General features: G+C 35.7%; 1 protein-coding gene across 2 annotated transcripts in view; it reads left to right on the top strand.

Annotated features, from left to right (window-relative positions):
• Positions 1–22,487, top strand: part of LOC128020010 (adenylate cyclase type 5) — a 73,564-nt gene that overhangs the window by 46,243 nt on the left and 4,834 nt on the right. Inside the window, exons 4-18 of one of the 2 annotated variants that reach the window (XM_052606504.1) lie at positions 6,167–6,278; positions 7,789–7,916; positions 9,761–9,919; positions 10,582–10,723; positions 11,090–11,227; positions 14,284–14,306; positions 15,454–15,598; positions 17,636–17,733; positions 18,016–18,103; positions 19,133–19,249; positions 19,566–19,730; positions 20,624–20,799; positions 21,641–21,661; positions 21,891–22,023; positions 22,210–22,473. In XM_052606504.1, the coding sequence (XP_052462464.1) occupies positions 6,167–6,278; positions 7,789–7,916; positions 9,761–9,919; positions 10,582–10,723; positions 11,090–11,227; positions 14,284–14,306; positions 15,454–15,598; positions 17,636–17,733; positions 18,016–18,103; positions 19,133–19,249; positions 19,566–19,730; positions 20,624–20,799; positions 21,641–21,661; positions 21,891–22,023; positions 22,210–22,473 (1,909 nt within the window). Of the gene's footprint in view, positions 1–6,166; positions 6,279–7,788; positions 7,917–9,760; positions 9,920–10,581; positions 10,724–11,089; positions 11,228–14,283; positions 14,307–15,438; positions 15,599–17,635; positions 17,734–18,015; positions 18,104–19,132; positions 19,250–19,565; positions 19,731–20,623; positions 20,800–21,640; positions 21,662–21,890; positions 22,024–22,209; positions 22,474–22,487 lie in introns of both variants that reach the window. The other variant, XM_052606503.1, reaches the window with a different exon arrangement.

The raw sequence follows: 22,487 nt of genomic DNA, 5'->3' as shown, positions 1-22,487 counted from the left end.
ATCCATGTTATGAATTCTGATTCTCCACAGTTATAAATTCTAAATCTGAAGAGTAGAAGATTAACCCAAGAAATAAAGCTGTTTGACAGGGGAGGAGTTAGATTCAGCTCCAGAGTGCTAATGTATAGCTACTGCTTGCTAAAACTAGTACACAAATACACAGAGAATTTTATTACAGATTTTATTTCTCTCCAAAAACAAATAATAATAGTAACATCATCTTGTATATTCAGATGATTTTTTTATTTCATTATATTTAATGTTTTATTTAATTTTACTTAAATTTATTTTATTTTGAAAAGCTTCAGTGATTGTAGACACTCTGAACTATTTTCATGAGTAAATTGACAAAAAAGTGACTGAAGTGCCATAAATGCTAAGATTGTTTTAACAGAAGGCATTTATTTTCACAGAAAGTACCACATTTCCAGCAATGTGATTATTGTTGCTGAAGCAGAGTTGAGCAAAGCTTTTTAACTCTATGCAACTATCAATAGGAGTACAGACGGTTATCTGCCACCTGATACTGTTCAGTACAGCAGCAGCGCCTACTAGCAAACAACAGCACAGACATTCTTTGACCTCCATTGTTTTAATGGCTTGATTTTGAGGCTTGATACTCTCTGCCAGCCCTTTTCTATGATCGAATAGAGGACAGACTACAGCAACAAAGAGCAACATGAACCTGGGCTTTGTGAGCCACTGCACCGCGCGACTCCTGGCCCTCGGGGTTGTTGTCTGCAATCGAGGGTCTGTCTCTTATCCTTTTCCAGTAAAGCCCCCTGCAGATAGGCTTCATGGTCGGAGGAATTATGTAAGTGTGCAGCCAAGCGATATCGCGCTAAGTGGAATATTGATAGGTTTGTTATTAGAGGACCCAGTGGTTTAATTACTGAGGACAGTTATATAACAATGTCTGTGTTTGAATCTTTGCTCTTGAGTGAAACCCACACTATCGTGGGAAGAGGAGGCTGGGAGTTCTGCTCGAGGAATGAACTGATAGTTTATCTGTGCGGCACCAGCTAATTTAAACAGTAGTGAACATGAATGAAATTCTGATTTGATCTTTTCATCAATGGGGTCACGTTATAGGCAAAGTTTGATTAACCTTATAAAAAAAAATATCATTTTATTTTATCGGTTACAAATGAATATTAAAACTCTGAAACAATTGTAAGGGATTTTCCATTACATTTTGGCAAACGTTATTTTCAGTTTTTGTACGTTGAACTATTTCTAATCCCCTTTTGTCACATTTCTGTGACTGAGAAAGCATGGATTGCTGTTTAGGTCTTTACTCTTGCTTAAACATCCGTAAATTAGTCCTTAAGTGAGTGGCAGAGCAAACCGAAAGTTGTTTTTTCCACTGATATCCATTTCTAGCTATGCAGTGCGATGAAGGACAACACATTGATGTGTTTTAACTGTGTGGCTTCAACTAAGAAAAGTCTGTAAAAAAATATGCTGCAATGTGTCATGTTAATATGAAGGAATTTTCTGTATTCATTTTCCGTAGCTGTTTTACCCATATTTTGAATTATGTCTTTAATTCTGTTATGTTTTAGAGTTGAAGGGTTGATTAGCTGGAAAGGTATTGGTCATTTTAAGTGGATTTGCTCGCATGCTGTACATCTGAAATCAATTTGATATAATTTATGCAACAAGGAAACAATCCGGTTATGTGTAAAGTATTACTTTTTTGATTTATTTCAAATATTTGTTTAATGTTTAAATTTTCTACAAATCAATGGAATGGAGGTAGGCAGATTTGACAGGGTTTTATTCAACAGATTTATATCCAATATCATAATTCTATAATCAGTTTGCGTTCCAGAGCCGATGGATCAGGAGGTCCAACCTCTCAAGCAGTGACCCCTGATGGATTTAGGGGGCCATGTTATATAACAGGAAGTGTGACTTTGTCCAAGATTCCTTCCAGGGGCTTTTCTTTTTTGGCTGAAGTGGCTTTCATGCTGATGTCCCTAGAAAGGCTATCGCTGACCAGCTACACACTCCATTTATTAAACTTCCTGCCATTTTATAATCTCATTTTCCTGTCAACACTTTGCTAACTCCCAATATAATATAATTTGAGAGCAGCTACATTTGACCTTAAGGTTGTGGTCGCCACAAATCTATTAACATTGCTGGCAAGAACTATTGTTTTGTCCCCATCAACACAATATATTTTTCACCAGCTTCTATGAGAATAATCAGCATACAGCATGCATAATCATTATGCTTAGTATATTTGTAAAATAATTATTATTTATATGCTACCGATCAAAAGTTTGGGGTTAAAGAAGTTTTTAAAGAAGTTAATACTTTATTCAACAAGGATGCATTGATCAGAAGTGGCACTAAAGACATTTATAATGTCACAGAAGATTTCTAATTCAAATAAATGTTGCCTTTTGAAGTTTCTATTCATCAAAAAAAAAAAAAAAAATCCTGAAATGTAATAAAAATTTATCACGGTTTCCGTGCATCACTATGTGACGATCGTGTGTTTAGGGAAAACACAAGGAGAGGGTAGATCCAAATGCAAGGTATGTTTTATTAATAAAAAGGGTAAATACTAAATAAACAGTCCAGGAAGACAAACTAAACAAAACAAAAGAAGGAACTGGATGAAACGGTACGGAAACTTGGAAAAACGAGAAGGTAAGGGGAAGTCTCGGGAGACGAGAAACATCGATACACAAAGGGTAAGGACACCATACAAACAACAGGGAAGGACAGCTATATATAGGGAGACTAATGACAAAGGATTGTCATCACCTGTGCGAATTAATTGGAGTGCAATTACTGTGAAGACAGGACCAGACTAGAGGAATTAAAGTGCCTATGGTGAAGTGCCTAAGGAGAAGTGAGCTCACTAGGGAACACCCAGGAAAACAGAGACTGACAGCGTGACACACTGTTTCCAACATAGGTAATACATTTAATATTATAATATAATATAATAGATAAATGTTTTTTAAAGCACCAAACCAGAATGATTTCTGAAGGATCATGTGACCATTAAGATGAAAAACATTGTAATAATAAATGCAGACTTGAGCATGAGACCTTCAAAAACACACAAAAAATCTTACTGACCCTAAGGTTTTGAACTGTAGTGTATACAGTTTACAGTGTATATTTGCATATTTTTATAAATTAATCAATTATTGATTTACAGTATATAAAAGTGTATATAAAAACGCTCATGTGATTATTAGTACATCTCCGGCACATGCTCCTGTCCACTTGCTTCTCAAAACTAGTCCAATCGCGTTTCCAGGAGGGTAGCGTGTGCTCAGCTGCTTTCGAATTACAACACAGGAACTGCTGGCCCAATCAGAACTCGTTACGTATTTCTGAAGGAGGGACTTTATAGAACAAGGAAGTCATCAGCCCGATTTTATGACAGTGAAAACAGCAGTATACAGATTGGTGAATTATGTGAAAAATACTGTGTTTTTTTTACACGCGAAACATGAACACGTTATATTGCACACTGTAAACACAACAAAGCTTCAAAAAAGCATGAAAAACGGGACCTTTAAAGAGCCATCCTGCCATTGTGCCACACTGCAGCAACATTTTTGGTCCAGACTGCAGAGAGCTGATGAGTCACCACGGTATTAACGATTAAATGAGGTTTAAAGATCAGCCTGAGATGCTCGCAGCAGCCAAGACGCTATCTTTCAGAGAGCTCTGCACTCTGTCTACTTTCAGAGTCAACTAACCTTAATCCACCCACCCAGGAGAGGCATTTTATTTGAGCTTTTATATATAGCAACTCCATAGATCCATCAGCTATATGGAAACTTTTTATCTATGACTAATATAAGGGATTCTGCATGCTATATTGTATAAGGGAGGTGTTTAGTTGTGTTTGTGTGCTTTAGTTATCTGTGGGATAGTTCACCCAAAATGTAAATTGTCATTTCCTCATCCTCATAAAATATGTAATAATAATTGTAAGTTTTTGGGTGCACTTTTTGTTTTTGTTTTAAGGGATAGTGCATTCAAAAATTAATATTATTTTATATTATTCACTCATTTGCATTTGTTTTATTATAGTATATATATATATATATATATATATATATATATATATATATATATATATATATATATATATATATATAAAAAATCTGTAATTGTTTGGAATAGTATGTAGATAAGTGAAGTGAAAAATGTCAATGTGATCTCAACTTTCTATAGAAAATCATCTTTTGTGTGAAAAAGATGAAGAAGAGTAAATGATGAAGAAATAATTATTTTTATATTATTTTGCCATAACTAACATGGTATCAATCAAAATAATTGTTTAATGTTTATTTTTATTTTCTTATGATCTTAGCAGTCATGGAAGTCCATGCAGTCAAAGTGCTTGTTTTAGTTTGATTGACTTTTGTTTTTAAATGGCTCCCAGTACTGTACAGTCATATGATGCTTTTGTTTTGGTTGTTTTTGATCAGGGCTGTTGTAATGTTGTAAAAATGATTCCTGTGCTTCATCTTTGTCAGCTTTCAGACATGGTCTCATGATGCTCTTTGTACACTTGATTTACTATACAAATATAATAATCATTAATTCATTACGGTGTATTGACATTGAAGAGTAGGAAGCCGGCTAAATGTAGCAAGAGGATCTGTTGTCCTTTAGTGCATTGGATCGTATCACGTAACTGACAGGGGTCAGTCAGTTCAGAGACCCAGATCAATTCCAATAATTACAATAATCTAATTTTAATAATTAAATCCTGCAAAAAAATTAAAATTCAAAAATGTGTACTGCTAGAAAGTGAAAGGGCTAAAATCCAAGGAAATGCTTGGTTTTTTGGTCATTTGCGGTTTGAAGGGGATTTTTGCAAATATACAGATAGTATGCTACAGTTCACCCAAAGATTAATTGATTGAAAGCCATTAAGCAGTCAGGCTTTTTTCCAGGGAAATAAGAAGCAAGTATTCTTTGATGGTGGCAAACATCACATGAGATGAGTGTGTTGATCGAGAACAGCCTGCCTTCTTGGCCCCTTTTAAACATTTCTGGAAATCGTCTTTCATACTGAGTCTGAACTGAGAGGTCACGCTCACCCGGATCCTGGGCTGTAGTCAAACCTGGCCATCTTCATACTGTCACGCTAGCTTGAGTGTCAGACCAGCCCTGAGCTGTTAGAAATAAAGCTAGATCAATGTCAGCATTGATAAAAACTCTGCAGATGAATATTGAAAAGGAAAAGTCATTACAGCCCACAAGGTTTTGTTTTGTCTTTCATTCAAGGTGCACAAAGAAGAACCGTATCTGTTACCGGGCTCCCACAGGGGAATATCATGCTTTATTCACTGTCTTGTCTCTGTAGGCCCAACATTCATATAATGTGAACGTCATCTATTGCTAAAGAGAGCACACGCTCCCATCCGAACCGGTCTGCTGTGCCATTGGCATGGTAATGGAGCTGTGATGCTGGGATCATATTAGTTAGCTCATATTGTATCTATGTAAAGTCTGCTTCACAAATAGTCAATTGAAATGAATAGCTGTGGGCGAGGGTTTCAATTGTCAGCCAGGTAACTGTGGCAACCATGTAATATAGGTGAATGTGCACTACACTGATGTGTGGGGATGAGGGCCTGAGATGATTAACAAGAATGACCTGATTTTCCATTGGGTTTATTATCCGTTTGGCAAAAGCTTTTATCCACAATGGCAGAGTATAGGTTTTATAAAGTACTGTATGTTCCCTGTGAATCAAACTCGTGACTTTTATAATTTAAGGTATTTAAAACGCACTCACATATACACACTGTATAGATGTATCTACATAGATATAGATAATGTCAGTTAAAGCACATCTCAGATTATTTATTGCGTTTGATAATGTTCTGTGATGATATTTAGATGTTTAATGTAACCACAATATTAAGGAGGATTTCGTACTTTACTGTTATTATAGTAGTAAAACCATAATATCTACCACAAAACTTAAAGACATTTGAAAAGTGGCAAAAATAAATGGTGATAGCATGGTAAAAAAAAGACAGACCTTTCAAGACAGACCTTCATATAACCTCAAGAAAACATCTGTTAATAAAAATCAATGCCTAAAATATAAAAGTGCCCGTATCTGATGAAACCTCTCATTCTGTTTGATGTTTCTCTTTCTCTGCAGTATCCTCTTTGCCGACATTGAGGGCTTCACCAGTCTGGCTTCCCAGTGCACAGCTCAGGAGTTAGTGATGACCCTCAATGAGCTCTTCGCACGATTCGACAAACTGGCCGCCGTAAGTGTCCGCAGAACAGCCCACACCCGCAGCCAAACAGCTTTTTGTTGTTGAAACACGATGGCAAACTGAGATGTAATCAGATTAATTCCGCTTGCATCTCACTCACACAGCTCACTGGGATAGATAAGCCCTCCCTCCTGTCAGTTAAGTGTTGACGATCATGCTTCTCGCTGTTTTCCAGCACAACTATCTCCTTGTTATCTCCACCAGTGGTGGTGACTCATTGCAGCCAAGTTGCCATGCATTTGTGCACGTACTCCGCTGCTGCAGAGAGATGTTCCTCAAAGGGGAAACCATCAGTTTGTCTGTTCAGATGTTTGCAGACTTCACAAAACCTTCGAGCAAAAAGACAAAAAAAGCATGCATACGCACTTTGCCCTGATGATCAACAATAGAGGTTGTTGTATGGGCTGCGGGTTAAATGAAGGCATGCACTGGGGTGACATTCAGGTGGCTGTCATGAGACCCGGTCCTGCTGCCGTGAGTCCTGTGCCCAGCCTGAGGCTTCCTCTTCTGCTCTCCATTGGTTTCTTCTCTTCTGTTTTGATGACTAACAAACAAAGAAACCTATAGTACTTCAGAAAACACCATTTAATGGGATAGTTCACCCAAAAATGAAATTTGTCATCATTTGTTCAAAGTATCATATTTGCTGTATCTTCTGAAGTTGCACAGTGAGTAAATAATGTTTGCATTTTTGGTTAAACTATAGTTATTAAATAAGATGCCTATAGCATTTAAATAAACAATGCTTAAAAGGAGATTTCAACCAATAGTTACATTTGTCATTATTTTTCACCTTTATATCATTTCGATACCTGTAAAACTTTTTTTTTTTTACTTCAAAATTTTTAAGATCATTCTGGTTGTTCTTTTCCATGAAGTTACAGTGAATTGTGACTGAAGGTTTCAAGCTTAAAAAAAGAAGAACCATAAAAGCATCATATATGCTAAATTACGCTATATTGCAAGTTATCTGAAGTCATACTTTGATTAACAAATAACGATAGTACATGCATTTTTGGTTGTACTATTCTTACAGTATCCGTTATCTGTTATATCTATTATGTTGGCTTTTTTGAAATCCATTTCCAAGAGCTTTTTGTTTAGACTACTCATGTTTTCCAAAATTGGGTTGGATTTTTGAGTTCATGTAAGTGAGATGCCAAACTTAGAAAGAAAAAAACAACAACACCGTAGAGACAGATAAAAATCTGATGTTTTAAAGCCATTTGGGAACAGTTATGATCTGAGGTTGTTTTGTCTTCATGAATCATATAAATCCATATAAAAATTCACAACCTTAAAAGGAAAAACCATTTGCAGGATGTGAAGGGGATTTTAATGGGAGAAAGGCTATGTAACCGATTTATGGGAACTCTACTCATACACCTTAATGGCTATGAAATGACATACTCAAACTTGATTATTGGGCTCACTGTTGATCCTATGTACACCAGCCAATCCACCCTTTCACTGTTTGGTCATTGTGTGTGTGTGTCTGCAGGAGAATCACTGTCTGCGGATTAAGATCCTGGGCGACTGCTACTACTGCGTGTCGGGGCTGCCTGAGGCCCGTGCCGACCATGCGCACTGCTGCGTGGAGATGGGTGTGGACATGATCGAAGCAATCTCGTGAGTATTACAGTGTTACTTCTGTTTATCAGACAGGAACAGCAAGGCTTTTGTGTTTTGTTTTAAATGTCTCCCTGAAAAATGTACTTCAGCCAGGAGATGGAAAAGCGATGCTACGGTCAATCAGGATCTGGCAATTGTATGTAATATATTGTAATGTATGTGTATGTATATGTGTGTTTGTGTGTGTATAGATATATACATATATAATATATAATACGTATATATAATAATTAATTACAATTATTAATTAAAATATTGTTCATTAAACATTAATCTTTTAAAACCGTTATGTTACACTATATAATTTGACCAATTTTGTTTTGTAATTTTCTGCCATGTTGTTGTTTATTCCTAGAAAATTGCAAAATATTAAGTTATATTTTAAGGAGGGTTGCCTCAATAAGTAATGAATACGGAATGAAAAATAAAAAACAGCTCATATGATATTCAATATTTTGTGCCCGGTTCATGGAACATACCTCTATAAGTGCACCGAATGAAAGTTCACAAAAGGGCTGAGCTAAGAGAGAACACTTAATCTAATTTACCTGCTTTTAATAATCGTGACTAAATTGTTATAAGCATTACGTTCTCGATAGAAACTTTGAATTGCCCTCTATAGGAGTTTGTCCTGCTATTCTAATTGGTCAGGTCAGTCACCCCTTAATTGGGTTGTTTGCGTGTGTGTGTGGACGTGTCCACAGTCCTGACTTCTCTAATGTTCAGTGTCTCTGAGCAGTTGTTTGTTAAAGCAGGAATGGTGGTGACTGGCTTTCTGCTCCAATGAGCACGTGTCTGTGTTTCTCTGAGCTGCAGCCAGCCGCCCCAGCGCCCCATAACAGGAAGAGACCATTTTTCCGCAGACTTGCCTGTCGTCCTCAATGTTCAAAAGAGTTTGATGGCTTGTTTGCTGTGTGATGTCGGGATCAGAATGTGCTGTGTTGAATTGTTGATGTGCCCAGTGGAAAGGTGCATTTCAGGGTACGCTAACCCAGGACTTTTTCATATAGGGAACAGTGAGATGAGATGTGTCCGTGGATAAGGTTATGATAATACCATATATTAAAATGCCAGGGTCCAAATGTTGGAAATGCATTATATTACATTTGTCACATTGAAAAAGAGAGAGTTAGTGAAGAGAAACCAACCATTAAAAAAAATCACAAATCCCCACATGTTAAACGCTACCTCAGCATCGGCTGTGAATGAAACTTGAAAGGAGAGAGGAACATTTCATATTTCCTGCAATCTTATTGTGTGACATATTAATGTCTTTATTGGTTCAGTCCTGTATGGGATGTTTTTTTTTTTTTTATGGGATGTTTTTTTTGCTTTTGCTTTGCTTTTTATTGGTTTATTATTTAGCTATTTGTTTCAAGAATAAATTCTTTCACCATATTCAAATATTCTGAGTACTTAACCTTTTCCTGGCTGGTTAATTGATGTTCCAAGTAAACTTTTTAGTTTTAATTTAAATAAGATTCATATTTGAATAACATTTTTATGTTCATATTTTTATTTGAAATACAATATAAACCATTTGGACATGACATAGATATACCTGGACAAGTCACTGCTTATTAACACCGGTAAAGTGCCAGTTTCTTTAGAGATATTATAAATTCAGCGACGACACCTTGTTCACATTTCAGTTGAAAGCAGACATCTAATAAGGTGTATTGGTTTTATTTTTTTTATTTTTTTTTATATATATGTAAACAGCTTTCACAGTACTGACCATTTAAAACTGGAAGTTTAATATCACCTTCATAGTTAAATTTAGTATATTCTATATGTGTCATATATGATGAACTGAATTATTTTTTGTCTCTGTGCTCCAGGCTGGTGAGGGAAGTTACCGGAGTCAACGTCAACATGCGTGTGGGGATACACAGCGGGAGAGTCCACTGTGGGGTGCTGGGATTAAGGAAGTGGCAGTTTGATGTCTGGTCCAACGATGTCACCTTGGCCAATCACATGGAAGCTGGGGGCAAAGCAGGGTGGGTTCATGAACTCTGGAATTTTTTATTTTTTTGGGTCCATGTTTTCTCACCTCAAGTCTCTTCACTTTTAAAATCTGAAAATGTGTTTAAATTTTTTTTATTACCGTATTTAGTTTTTCCCCATTAACACAAGACAAGTTCAAAGCATGCTATCATACTGCTTTCTGTAGTGTGTAGTTCTGTAAACTGCAATTTACTATACGATTACGTAACTATATTAAGACATTCTGATAGTAGTAGCAGTCAATCGGTCAGGAACAGGTGTGTGTGTGTGTATATCTCCAGGATTATTGTCGTTATCTCAAGCTTTAATTTAAATAAAATAAACAAAATTACACTGCAAGTAGAAGCAATATCACCCTAAAATTTCCAATTATAATTTTTTTTTTGGTCTGCCAAAGGTTAAGGCATTTATATCTGAATTTCGATACAAAATAAGTGTTTCATTTCCCAAAATAGTCAATGCATGCCACTTGCTCAAAATAAATTGAATGTTTATTGCTTCATAATGTGTTCTGTTTCACACACTATTAAAAAATTGTAAGCAGCACGTACTCTGTGTTTAATACAATAGTATTCCATTACAAATGTGGCATTTCCATTCCAGGGCATCTTCCTGTCTACATTATGCCTCATGAAAGTTGTTTTTATCATCTCAGGCGTATTCATATCACCAAGGCCACACTGAACTATCTGAACGGGGATTATGATGTGGAACCTGGAGTTGGTGGAGAAAGAAACGTCTATCTCAAGAAGAACAACATTGAAACTTACCTCATTGTGGGCTGCAGTCAGAAGCGGGTGAGACTTTTTTTTTTAATCCTCATTAACAAATGGTGTCAGTTCTATTTTATTATAAAGTTGAGTGAAATAAATAATTTCGGAGTCTGCTTTCTCTTGTGTATTTCCAATTATTCAACTTTGTAACCTGAGGCAGTTGAGATCAACATGCTGTGATTCTCCATTAATATTCACATCCTTTTCAAGCAGAAACACCTAGCGTTCAGGAATAGCATGACTCACATGATGCTGGCAAGCAGATGAATGCAATTAAGCTATGTGGATAAATTCAGGGACATGTGACGGCAGAAGACAACCTAGTAATTGACTATGGCATTAAAAAGCATGGCCCCTTATACTACTCTGGTTTTGTATTTCCCTTCACAGAAAGAAGAAAAGGCCATGATTGCTAAGATGAACCGGCAACGCACCAACTCGGTCACACATAATAGCACTCACTGGACCGACCGGCCCTTCTACAATCACCTGGGTGGCAATCAAGTTTCCAAAGAGATGAAGAGGATGGTGAGGAAACTACACTTTTGAAAGGGCCCTTGTTAGATGACAACATTGTCCAAGTTGTGAAAAACAGTTGGTTTGCATTTACTCTAATTGCTGTATCTAAAACCCATTACTGCCTCTGTTTGAGGATAAGGCCTTTGACAGGGGTGGCTTTTTGTACTATGTGTTAACTAAGCCAAAACAATCCCAAGGACATTGCTTTAGGGCCACATGTAAAGGGCCTTATGCCTTTTGTGTAGTCCCTGTTCTTTCATTCAGTTCTTAGCTCTGGAACCCAAAGGGAACGGCACTCTAATTAAATAAAGTTGGATTGCCTCACATACTGCCCTGAGGGATTTAATCAGGCAAAGTGGAACCAGCAATTAGTTCCTGTGTGCTCCATGGGAATACCCTTTATCTTTTCTTTCTCTGAATCACCTGTTCCTTCTCATCTTGGTTGACATAGTAAGAAGGAACACCGAAATCAAGCATAACTTGTTCTAACTACAACTGATATGTTGTACTATACATAGGACTGTTTACATTTCCATTATAAAAAGATATGTTATGGTAATATGATCTTTTTTTTTCTATGTTAGAAAACTTTTTCCAATCCCAGTTTAATGTACAACTGGGAGTTGGCTGTTAAAGCTATACATTCCCATTCATTACACTTAAAATGAGAAACAGAAAATACAAAAATACAATTGTCAAAAACGAATATTTCTATGTTAGAAAACCCTGCCAGTCCCAGTTTAATGTACAACTGGAATTAACCATTCACAGGTTGATTTCTGCTAATTAAAGCTGTCTATTATTATTCCTATTCATTAAACTTAAAAGTAAAAAAAAAAATTAAACAGAAAACATCAAAATTGCAGTTGCTCCATGGCACAGGATCCTGTAGAATTGTATTATTTTAAAATTTTTCAACATAAATGTGCCACATTAGTTTTCAGCTGATCATTAGGGCTCTAGAAAACATCCACGATACTATTATGAAATATATTATATATATATATAAATATTTGTGTCAGTAAGATTTTCTTTTTTTTTTCACCAAGGATGCTTTAAATTGATCAAAACAGACAGAGATAATGATAATGTTACAAAAAATACTGTCAATCAGTATTATTAAACTGTTTTAAACTTTAAAACGTATTATTAGCATATTAATATGATTTCTGCTTCACGTGACATTGAAGAATGGAGTAATAACTAATTAAAATTCAGCTTTGTCATCACAGGAATAAATTACTTTTTGAAACAAATTAAGAGAAACTATTTTCAATTGTAATAATATTTTAACACTGCTGTTTTGACAAATAAATGGTCAGCATCAGAGACTACTTTACAGACCACAATCTTTTGAATGATAAGAGAGAGAGAGAAAGAGAGAGCAGAATGTTTTGAAATCTGTAGTTACAACATCCACCAGCAGGGGGTTGGTAGATACTGCATTTTGCTGTCGGGACGTGTTTGTCCAACCAACAGCAGATAATGAGAGCCTGTTTGTAATTATTTGTGCAGCTCTGTTAGATAGTGGCACAGATAAATCCAGCTCGATATATCCTGCTGGAGCTCAGACTAGCATGTTATTGCCAGATATCTGTCCACGCCTACACAAGCACAGAGCATTGATGAAGGAAGATAAACATGGTGTTTTCTGACGAACAGAATTTCTGTTTCCTAATAACAACAGCACCTGTTTAAGTCTGGTGTATTGTCTAGAGGCTTGCGTTGGCCCAGAAGGTGTTGGTTAGTCAAAGGAGAGAAACAAATGGTGAAACACATCAACATACTGACTGGGTCGTAGTCTCTGCCGAGTGAATACATGGAGGCCTGTGTGTGGGAGTGCACACCGAGTCTATAAATTTAGTCACTATTATTGTGCATCTAGCAACTTGTCAGATCGATGCTTGTTTTCTCTGATAATTTAATGTTTAGTGGTTTGAAATCACCATTAAAATGATCATTTGATATTTAATGGGAATACTCATTCAATTCCTTGACCCACATATCTGCTATATTGGCAGTCAATACCAATAAAAGTAAAATTATAAAAAATAAACGCATTTTCTATACCAGTTATCAAGCAAAAAAAAAAAAAACACAAAATTTGCAATTAAGTTTTGGACACACTCAAATCATTTTTGATGGTCTTTAAACCTCGACAAAGCCTTTTGCTTATGTTTGAACCCAGTTTTGGAGACATAAACTGTCCTCAGTAGTAATATTAATTTATATATATATATATATATACGTAGTATTAATTACTGTGTAAAGCAACCAGATGTCTTTGTAGGCAGTATCTATTTTTTGTGTATTTCAGTATCTGTTTAAAACGCTTTGAGGAAAACACAAAGCACTAACCGCTAAAGCGCGTGTGAAACATGAGTCTATTTGCTTTCCTCTCCATGTTTCCCATGTCCTCCTACCACGATAAATCAATGCCTCATCAGCAGACTCGGTTTACTTCTGTTCTCAGTGGGGTCGGAATTGAAATTCCTCCAAAAGAGCTTGTGGTCATAAATCAAGGCACCTGAATCAGCTCTCCGCTTGTTTATACACAATGCCAGTCATCATGTATTCGGTTATATCAGTACAGACATAATCATTTCTCAGTCTCACAGCAGTGCTCTGTTTTCAACTGTGCAGTCTTTCCATAAATGATTGTCTTTATTTATGTATATTTCTTGTATTCCCCAACCTCTCCCGTCTCCCTGTTTATATTTTGTTACTGCGTTAGTCACTGTTCTGTTATTTGCAGCATGACAATATGAGAAATGAATAAAGATTTATGCTTGTTTTGGATTGGGGTGTTGAGTAAATCATTGTTTTTTTATTACTCCAACAAGAAACGAAGTTTGTGGTGCAAACATTTTACAGGGAAAATAAATTCTAGGGAAGAAAGCTTTTAAATTCGCTCAATCCCTTTAATCAAGAACTTTTGTTACTTTTTTTTGTAAAGGTCCTCCAGAAGGGGAACACTGTTGTGCTGCTTTTACAAATGCAGGCATTCTAATGCTCATCTATTTTGCATTGATGTTTAATGCATTTCTCTTCCAATTTTGTTGCAGGGGTTTGAGGATCCCAAAGACAAGTGAGTATATGGAACACATGCTTCATTCCTCCACCCTGCATGCCAGTTCTTTTATTAATAATTGATTACATTATGTATCTCATATACACTGCTGTTTATATGTTTGGAGTCAAGAAGGTTTTGGAAAGAAGTGCAACCCTGGACCACAAAACCATTCAATTCACTGGGGTATATTTGTAGCAATAGAAAAAAAAAATAAAAAAAAATAAAACATTGTTTGGGTCAGAATTATCTATTTCTTTTATTTTATGCCAAAAATCATTCAGATATTAAGATCATACATTTTCGACTGTTAATATGAAAAAGTAATTTACGATTACTAATAAGCATTGCTAAGAACTTCATTTGGACAACTTTAAAGGCAATTTTCTCAGTATTTCGATTTTTTTGCACACTCAGATTTCAGTTTTTTAAATATCAAACCATACATCAATGTAAAGCTTTAAATATACCCTTATGACTGGTTTTGTGGTCCAGGGACACATTTTAAAATGTAATTTATGTGACAGTAAAGCTGAATTTCCAGCAGCCATTACTGTAGTCTTCAGTGTGACATATTAGAAATCATACTAATATGCTGTTTTGCTGCTCAAGAAACATTTCTTATTATAATTATCAGTTGAAAACAATTTTGGTGTTTAATATTTTTGTGGAAACCATAACAGTTTTCAGGATTCTTTGATGAATGGTTCAAATGCACTTGAATAGTAAACAGCATTTACTTGCAATCAAGTTTGTTTTGTAATAAATGCAATAACTGTACATTTTTTATCAATTTAATGCATTCTTGCATTGAATAAAAGTATTTGTTTCTTTCAAAATAAAAAGTCTTACTGACCCCAAACTTTTGAATGGTGTATGTATATATAGCTTTGCATTATGTAACACTTAATATATGTAAAACTATCATTATGAAACGTATAGTACAGACTTTTAAATGTGGTTGAATGCAATGCGTTCAAAGCAGTTTATTGGCTATAAAATAACCAACACAGACACGGAATGCATCAGTTGAATTGTATATCAAGCAAGCAAGTACTTCAGCAACAAAATTCTGCTGCTTTTGATTAAGTTAAATGATAACGAAGAGGGGAAGAAGAAGGTAGAAAAACGGTCTCGTCTTGTTATCTAGACATTTCATTTTCAGAAACACCCAAGAAAACCTGAACCCTGAGGATGAGGTGGACGAGTTTCTGGCACGTGCCATTGACGCTCGAAGCATTGACCGATTACGGTCCGAACATGTCAAGAAATTTCTGCTGACATTCCGAGAATCTGACCTGGAGAAGAAGGTATGGCTTTCATGTCTGTGAATAGCTTCAGTGATAAGATAAACCTTAACACCACAACTTGATTTATTAGGTAATGCTAATCCACACAATGTTTTTTTCTTCTTCTTCCATGAACCACACAAAGGGAGAAGTTTAGCAAAGTGTTCACACTGCTCTTTTCCATGCATTAAACAAAATATATTGAAATAATTAAAATATGAAATAAAATAAAATGGCAACTTACTGAAATAAAATAAATGTATGTACGGTACTAATATTACTAAAACTGAAACAAAAATAAATTCAAGATAGATGATTGAAATAAGTCTAACAAAAAATGACAAAAGCATATAACAAAATTAATAAAACATTAAAATGTAAACTGAAAATATAAAAATAAAAGCTTAATATTAATAAATACTAAAATAGTAGATAATGAATGCTTAAATAACAGTTCTCAAGCTCCAAAAATGAAAACAAAAAAAATATATATAAAATGAGTCTAAGTTATGCACTATATGAAAGCTTCTTCTGAAGATGAAAAATTTAAAAATCACGTTGTTGTCACAGAAAATCTTGATTGCACCTTACGTCAGTCGATCATGTGAGTGTGTTTTTATGCCTGTCAAGCTTAAATAATAATAGTTGTTATTAATTTTTTTCATTATTATATAAAAAAAGTTCTGAGATAAATGCATCATCAAGCTGATATTATCTAGCCTTCTAAGGATTTTGTTGTAAATTGCATGACTTGTGAGCAGGAAACCATTTAACAGATCATTAGTTATTATAACTGGGAAATTGTTCCTTCAGTTGAAAAAAATAGGTCAGTGAGCCAATCAGATGTCCATTATTGTACTGTTGTACAGAAAAAAGTATTCAGCATAGCTCAAAGATGTGGCATGCTGCTAAAATGAATAGAGGCAATGAAATTCAAGGTCCAGGTTCAGAATGAGTCAGAGACTGACGTCTTTATCTTGCGCTGTGATTTAAGGCATTTTATGGTGTTACCTTCAAAGCATTTGTCACATTGACCTCTCCCACCTCAGAGAGATGCCCAAACTCTCCCAGAAAGATGGTGTTTCTGTCACAGTGTAGGAGACTCGGATTCTTTATAAAGACACTGATGGAAGAGTAATAGAAAAAGTTTCTCAGCCTCTGCATTTATGTCTTCATCCTCCACTTTTATCTGGTTGTGTGCTGGTCCTCGTACTTCTGATCACACTGCTCTTTCAGAGACTTGCCTCCTGTTTGTAGGGGAGATAATTATTGCTTTTGTGGTCTTTAATTGTCTAGTGTCCAGAACGTCTATTTTAGGCCGATGAATGAATCCGTTATCTTCCATAGTCTTTGTCGATGTGTTATCTTCCATAGTCTTTAAAGACGTGTACTTGATTTTTTTTATTCTTATTTTTTTATAATGATTTTTGAAAGCTATTTTACATATTTACTGTTGAGCCTGAAAAGATTTGTTGTTTTGGAAATTTTATTTAGAAAGGATGAAAATGTATCATGGAACCACGTTAAGAACCAAATCAGCATGTTAGAATGATTTGTGAGGGATCATGTGCACTGAAGAGTATTTTATTTGAATTGATTTTATTTTACTTTACTAACAACTGGATTACACAAACAGTTTTTAAATATCTAATATTTTCAGGGTTTTCAGTACTGTGGAAGTTTTACATAAAATAAATGTAAAACAGTTTACATAAAATAAATGTTACAGTTGTAATTTCCAGACCTAAATGTCCTAAAAATGTATAATGCATTATTTCTTTGCTTATAATACTAAGATAAAAGATTTAACCGGCTTGAAATTGCTCTTCGTGTGTGCAATATCTGTAAAATGTTTTTAAAATCATCCAGTTATCACAAAGAACTGGAAAACATTTGCCTGGGAACCCTAGTGCTTCAGTAAATACTGAATTAAACAGTGAACATTAACACATCCTCACCTCTCGGTCAGTAAAACACTTTGTTTTATGCTTTCACATGTCATTTAAGCTGTATTTGTGACTCCACTCTTTTCTCTCCTCTTTCCTCACCTTCTCTCAGTTCTCCAAACAGGTAGACGCCAGGTTCGGAGCATACGTAGCCTGTGCCTCCCTCGTCTTTTTATTCATCTGCTTCATTCAGATCGTCATTGTGCCGCAGTAAGTACACTTCAGTTAAAAATACCTGATTCTTGCAGATGTTTTCTGCTCCATTCAAACAAGCCATAGGCTTAGACAAGGTTTTGTTTGATTTATGAATGTGAATACACTTGAGCTTTCATACACAGCTTTCATTCATTTGCATTTTGTAAAGGTGAAGACAGTTAGTACCAGAGCAGTAAAAGCAGGACTCATCTCTCCCTTAAACCATATGATAATTATGATCTATAATATACATATATAGCTATTTTCTATTTTCTACACCTGTTTGTTGCTCTGCAGCTCCGGGCTGATGGTTGGCTTCTATATGGTGTGCCTGGTCCTTCTGATGGCTGTTATGTTCATCTCAGCCATTTACTCCTGTTTTGGGGTGAGTGAAATGTTGGTATTGTGTGAAATATAGCCTATATGATGTTAATATGCAAATGAAATTCTGTAATAATATAATAAAATCAATATAAATACATGCTCCTTTTTTTGTGCTGGAAAACATAAAAAAAACCCTGTCCTCAGGCCTAGAATACGATACAACTTAAGACGTCCTTCACAGACCATTTGCTTACATTCTCACAGAGACATCGTAGCTAAATCCATGTGTTTATCAACCTTTCAATTCTCCACTAAAACAATCTGAGCGGGTCTGATTGATTTGGGGCTTTTAGGAGCATAACTTTGAGCTGGTCTCCAGAGACAATGAGTCACACAGAGCAAAGACAGAGACACAATGAAGCGCTGGCAGCTCATTTGTGAGCGCTGAGGTGGAACTGTCACTGCTTTGCTCAATGGGTGGCAAGGGGCATCACAGGTCTTTCCTTAGAGATGCTGTGGAACTAGATTCCCAACTTCCTGACCTGGGAAAAGTCTTTTATAAAAGCCCATTCTACAAAATCTCTGCAAACCCACAAGATCTATAAGGTCTTTGCGTTATGTTTTATAGACACTGTATTTAATTTGCATTTATTTAAGATAAAATACAGTGAAAACAGTAATATTGTAAAATACTATTAAAATTTGAAATAACTGTTTTCTGTTTGAATTAAGTTGAATGTATTCCTGTGATGGCAAACCTGAATTTTCAGCAGTTATTACTCCAGTCTTCAGTGTCACATGATCCTTCTGAAATCATTCTAATTTGCTGATTAAGTAACATTTTGTATCATCAGTGTTGATAACATTTCAAAATATTTTTGCGGCAACAGAGATACATTTTTCTTTTTTTTCAGGATTCATTGAGTAGAAAATCACTTCAAATGTACAATTTTATACTTTTATTTGAAAAAAAAAAAAGAAGACAAAAAAATGTGTTTTCATCATGTGACAACATTAAATCATTCTCAGATAGTGTTGGGTTATGTTTAGTATATAGTGAAATTAAATTCATGTTTCTCTCTATTGACAGTTTTTCCCTGTGCCTCTGCAAACTCTCTCAAAAAGGATTGTTCAGTCCAGACTCAACAGCACCCTGGTGGGGGTTTTTACAACCATCCTGGTCTTTCTCTCCGCTTTCATCAACATTGTGAGTCTCACAAGTCTAAACCTCAGGATTCTGTGCCTTAATGCCTCTGATATTTAGTTATTTCATACACTAGCGATACATACACTATGTATCCATGTAGTCATACAACTAACGTCTGACAATATTTCAAGACTTTCAAAATTAGAAATAGTTTTGCAATCATGTATAGTGTTGCTAGTGGCACTGAAATCATATAATCTGAAGTAATTGACTTTTAAAATGGAAGTGCTTCACAGTTTGCTTTTCTGATTTGTAAGGTTTAAATGAAATACTGTCACGTACCTTCATCTGAGAATCATTTTTATCTGTCCTGTAGTTTACCTGCAGTACGGATGACCTGAAGACATGTTTAGGGCAGGAGTTTAACATCAGCCCCAGCCATGTAAAAGCTTTCCATGTCCGCTGCTCTTCTTTCAACTACTCCCTCTGGTCTCAGGGCAGCCTCTGCAACAGCTCGTCACCCACCTGCAATTTCCCAGAGGTGTGACACTGTTCTCGGATCAGTTTAGTTTGTGACATAGTGAATAGTACACATAAAATAAAATAAAATATGCTGGAAAATGTACTCCACTTCTGACCATTCCAAGATGCAGATAAGTTTGAGTTTTTAAATTTAGCATTACATCACTTGCCCTACCCAAAGGATTCGTTGTAGTGAATGGGTGCCGTCGGAATGAGAGACCAAACAGCTGATAAAAACATTATAATACACAAGTTATTCAAAGCGACTTCAGTCCATCAGCTATTAAGTTTGTTTTTAACTCCGAACCATTGCTTTCAGTTGAATTATGAGTCTTCTATCCATCATTTGACTTTCTCCAGTGAAAGTCGTCTCGTCTGAATCAGGAGAGAAATATCCACAGATCAAGTGTTGTTTACAAGCAAAAACAGTTCTAAACAAATAAGTATGTTGGTTGATTTTGTTGTGGAAGCACAACAAGGGATGTACTTTTTTTTGCTAGAGGGTACGTTATTATGAATTGGATTAAAACGTCTTAATGACAGATTTGTTTATTAGAAAAATGCAGCTTTTGCCTTACAAGTTTATTAACTCATCATCTTGAATGGCCTGAGGGTGATACTGTACATTTTCAACTATTGTACATTTTTGAGTGAACTATCCCTTTACGGTATATAGTCAGATTTGGACTAGTTACTAACTTGTTTGGACCAGCTTGAACCAGCTTATAGTACAATGTTCCATGCCTGACAACTTAAATCAATATTTTCCAGCAGTGATAGGCCTTTACATTTATTTTTCATAGTTGTAATTTTGGCCACTTCTCTGAAATGCTTGTCTTTTTGATAAATCATATATGGAATAAGTTAAGGGGAAAGAGAAAGACTAATGCCTGAATGTTTTTCTCTCGACAGTATTTCTCTTCATGTGTGCTGCTCAGTTTACTGGCCTGCTCAGTGTTCCTACAGGTCAGCAGTATTGGTAAACTCTTCCTCATGCTCTTCATTGAGATCCTGTACGTGCTCGTCATGGAGGTGCCTGAGGTCAGCCTTTTTGACAACGTGGACCTGCTGGTCATGGCCAATGCCATGTGAGTATCTAGATTTTAGTACAATTACTCGGATCAGCATCGCCCTCATCATCATCCTCATTCATATCATACATTCTATAGAAAATTGTAGATTTTTTTTTTTGACCGTAAGGTTATGTCTCGTTTATTTTATTATAAATTTTTTAATAATGTTGGAACATGTCCTTACCAAATTTATGGGACTGCTAAATATTCTTTAACACAGTTGTGAACTTGTGCTTGAATGCACACTGTTAAAAAGTATTTTATTTTATTTTTACATTAAAAAAAATTATAAAATCGGTTTAGAAAGATGTCTGCTAGCAAGGGTTCCATTTATTTGATCAAAAACAGTAAAACAATAATATTCTGAAATATTACAGTTTAAAATATATATTTTCCATTGTATTTTAATTTATTCCTGTGATGCAAAGCTGAATTTTTTATCTTAATTAATCAGTGTTACATGATCATTCAGAAATCCTTCTAATATACTGATTTTTTTTTTGCTTAAGAAGCATTTCTTATCAATGTTGAAAGCAGTTGTTCTGATTAATTATTTTTTATTGTGAAAACTGTGATCCATTTTCTTTCAGTACTAGATGAATTGAGTTCAAACGCATTTATTTGAAGTTTTAATTTCCAGACTTTTGAGCAGTAGCATAAGTGGCACAATATCAATTTTCACAGTATCAGTTACTGTAATTCAGTCAACTTTAGTTTACAACTATACATAGCCATGATAATGGATCCTCTGTTGAGTGTTTCCTTGCTGGTTTGTCTTATCAGTTGAAGATAAAGTGTTGTCTGCTGTGCTCTGTCCATCTGATACAGCACATTTGCTTTTTCTTTCTGTTCACAGAGAGTGTATTAATGGAACAAGGTAAGATAAAATCAATGAAATATAAACCCAGATCTTAAAGAAATGGCAGAGAGCGTGTTGTTTTTATTGCATGACTATAAAGATTGCTGTGTAGCCTGATAGTCTTGTTATATGATAGTAATCATGTTAACAGATTAACATGTATGTGATTGGATTTGAATGCTGTAGATCATCATGCTGTTGTCTTTTAGTGTGAAATCATTGATGCTCAGTGATCTATTTGTTGTAGCTCCGTGAAAGACACTCGGGTTCCTCTGAAGATCATGACTCCAGTCGTCATCACGGTCTTTGTGCTGGCGCTCTACCTTCATGCACAGCAGGTGGAGTCTACAGCCAGACTGGACTTTCTCTGGAAGTTACAGGTCTGTTCATCTGTGTATGACCTTGCAATAATGCAGATATTTTGTGCAAACTGTTAAATATGTATTGCTGTCCATCAAATGATCCAGTTTGGCTTTCAGTGTTGCAGCAGTGCAGCATTTATCAAGTTGTTTGCGCTACCTTTCTGTTATTTGTAGCATGCTCCTCAATTTTTTTTGTATTCACAGGCCACAGAGGAGAAGGAGGAGATGGAGGAACTTCAGGCCTACAACCGTCGGCTTCTCCACAACATCTTGCCCAAAGATGTGGCCGCACACTTTCTGGCACGCGAGCGGCGGAACGACGAGCTGTATTATCAGTCGTGCGAATGTGTGGCTGTCATGTTTGCTTCTATCAGCAACTTCTCCGAGTTCTACGTGGAACTGGAGGCCAATAATGAAGGTGTGGAGTGCTTGAGACTCCTCAACGAGATCATCGCTGACTTTGATGAGGTACGGTAACTTCT

Source organism: Carassius gibelio, chromosome A9, assembly GCF_023724105.1.
Source record: "Carassius gibelio isolate Cgi1373 ecotype wild population from Czech Republic chromosome A9, carGib1.2-hapl.c, whole genome shotgun sequence".
NCBI lineage: Eukaryota > Metazoa > Chordata > Actinopteri > Cypriniformes > Cyprinidae > Carassius > Carassius gibelio.
The sequence above is the reverse complement of the archived record's forward strand: the minus strand, read 5'-3'. Positions and strand labels throughout refer to the sequence as shown.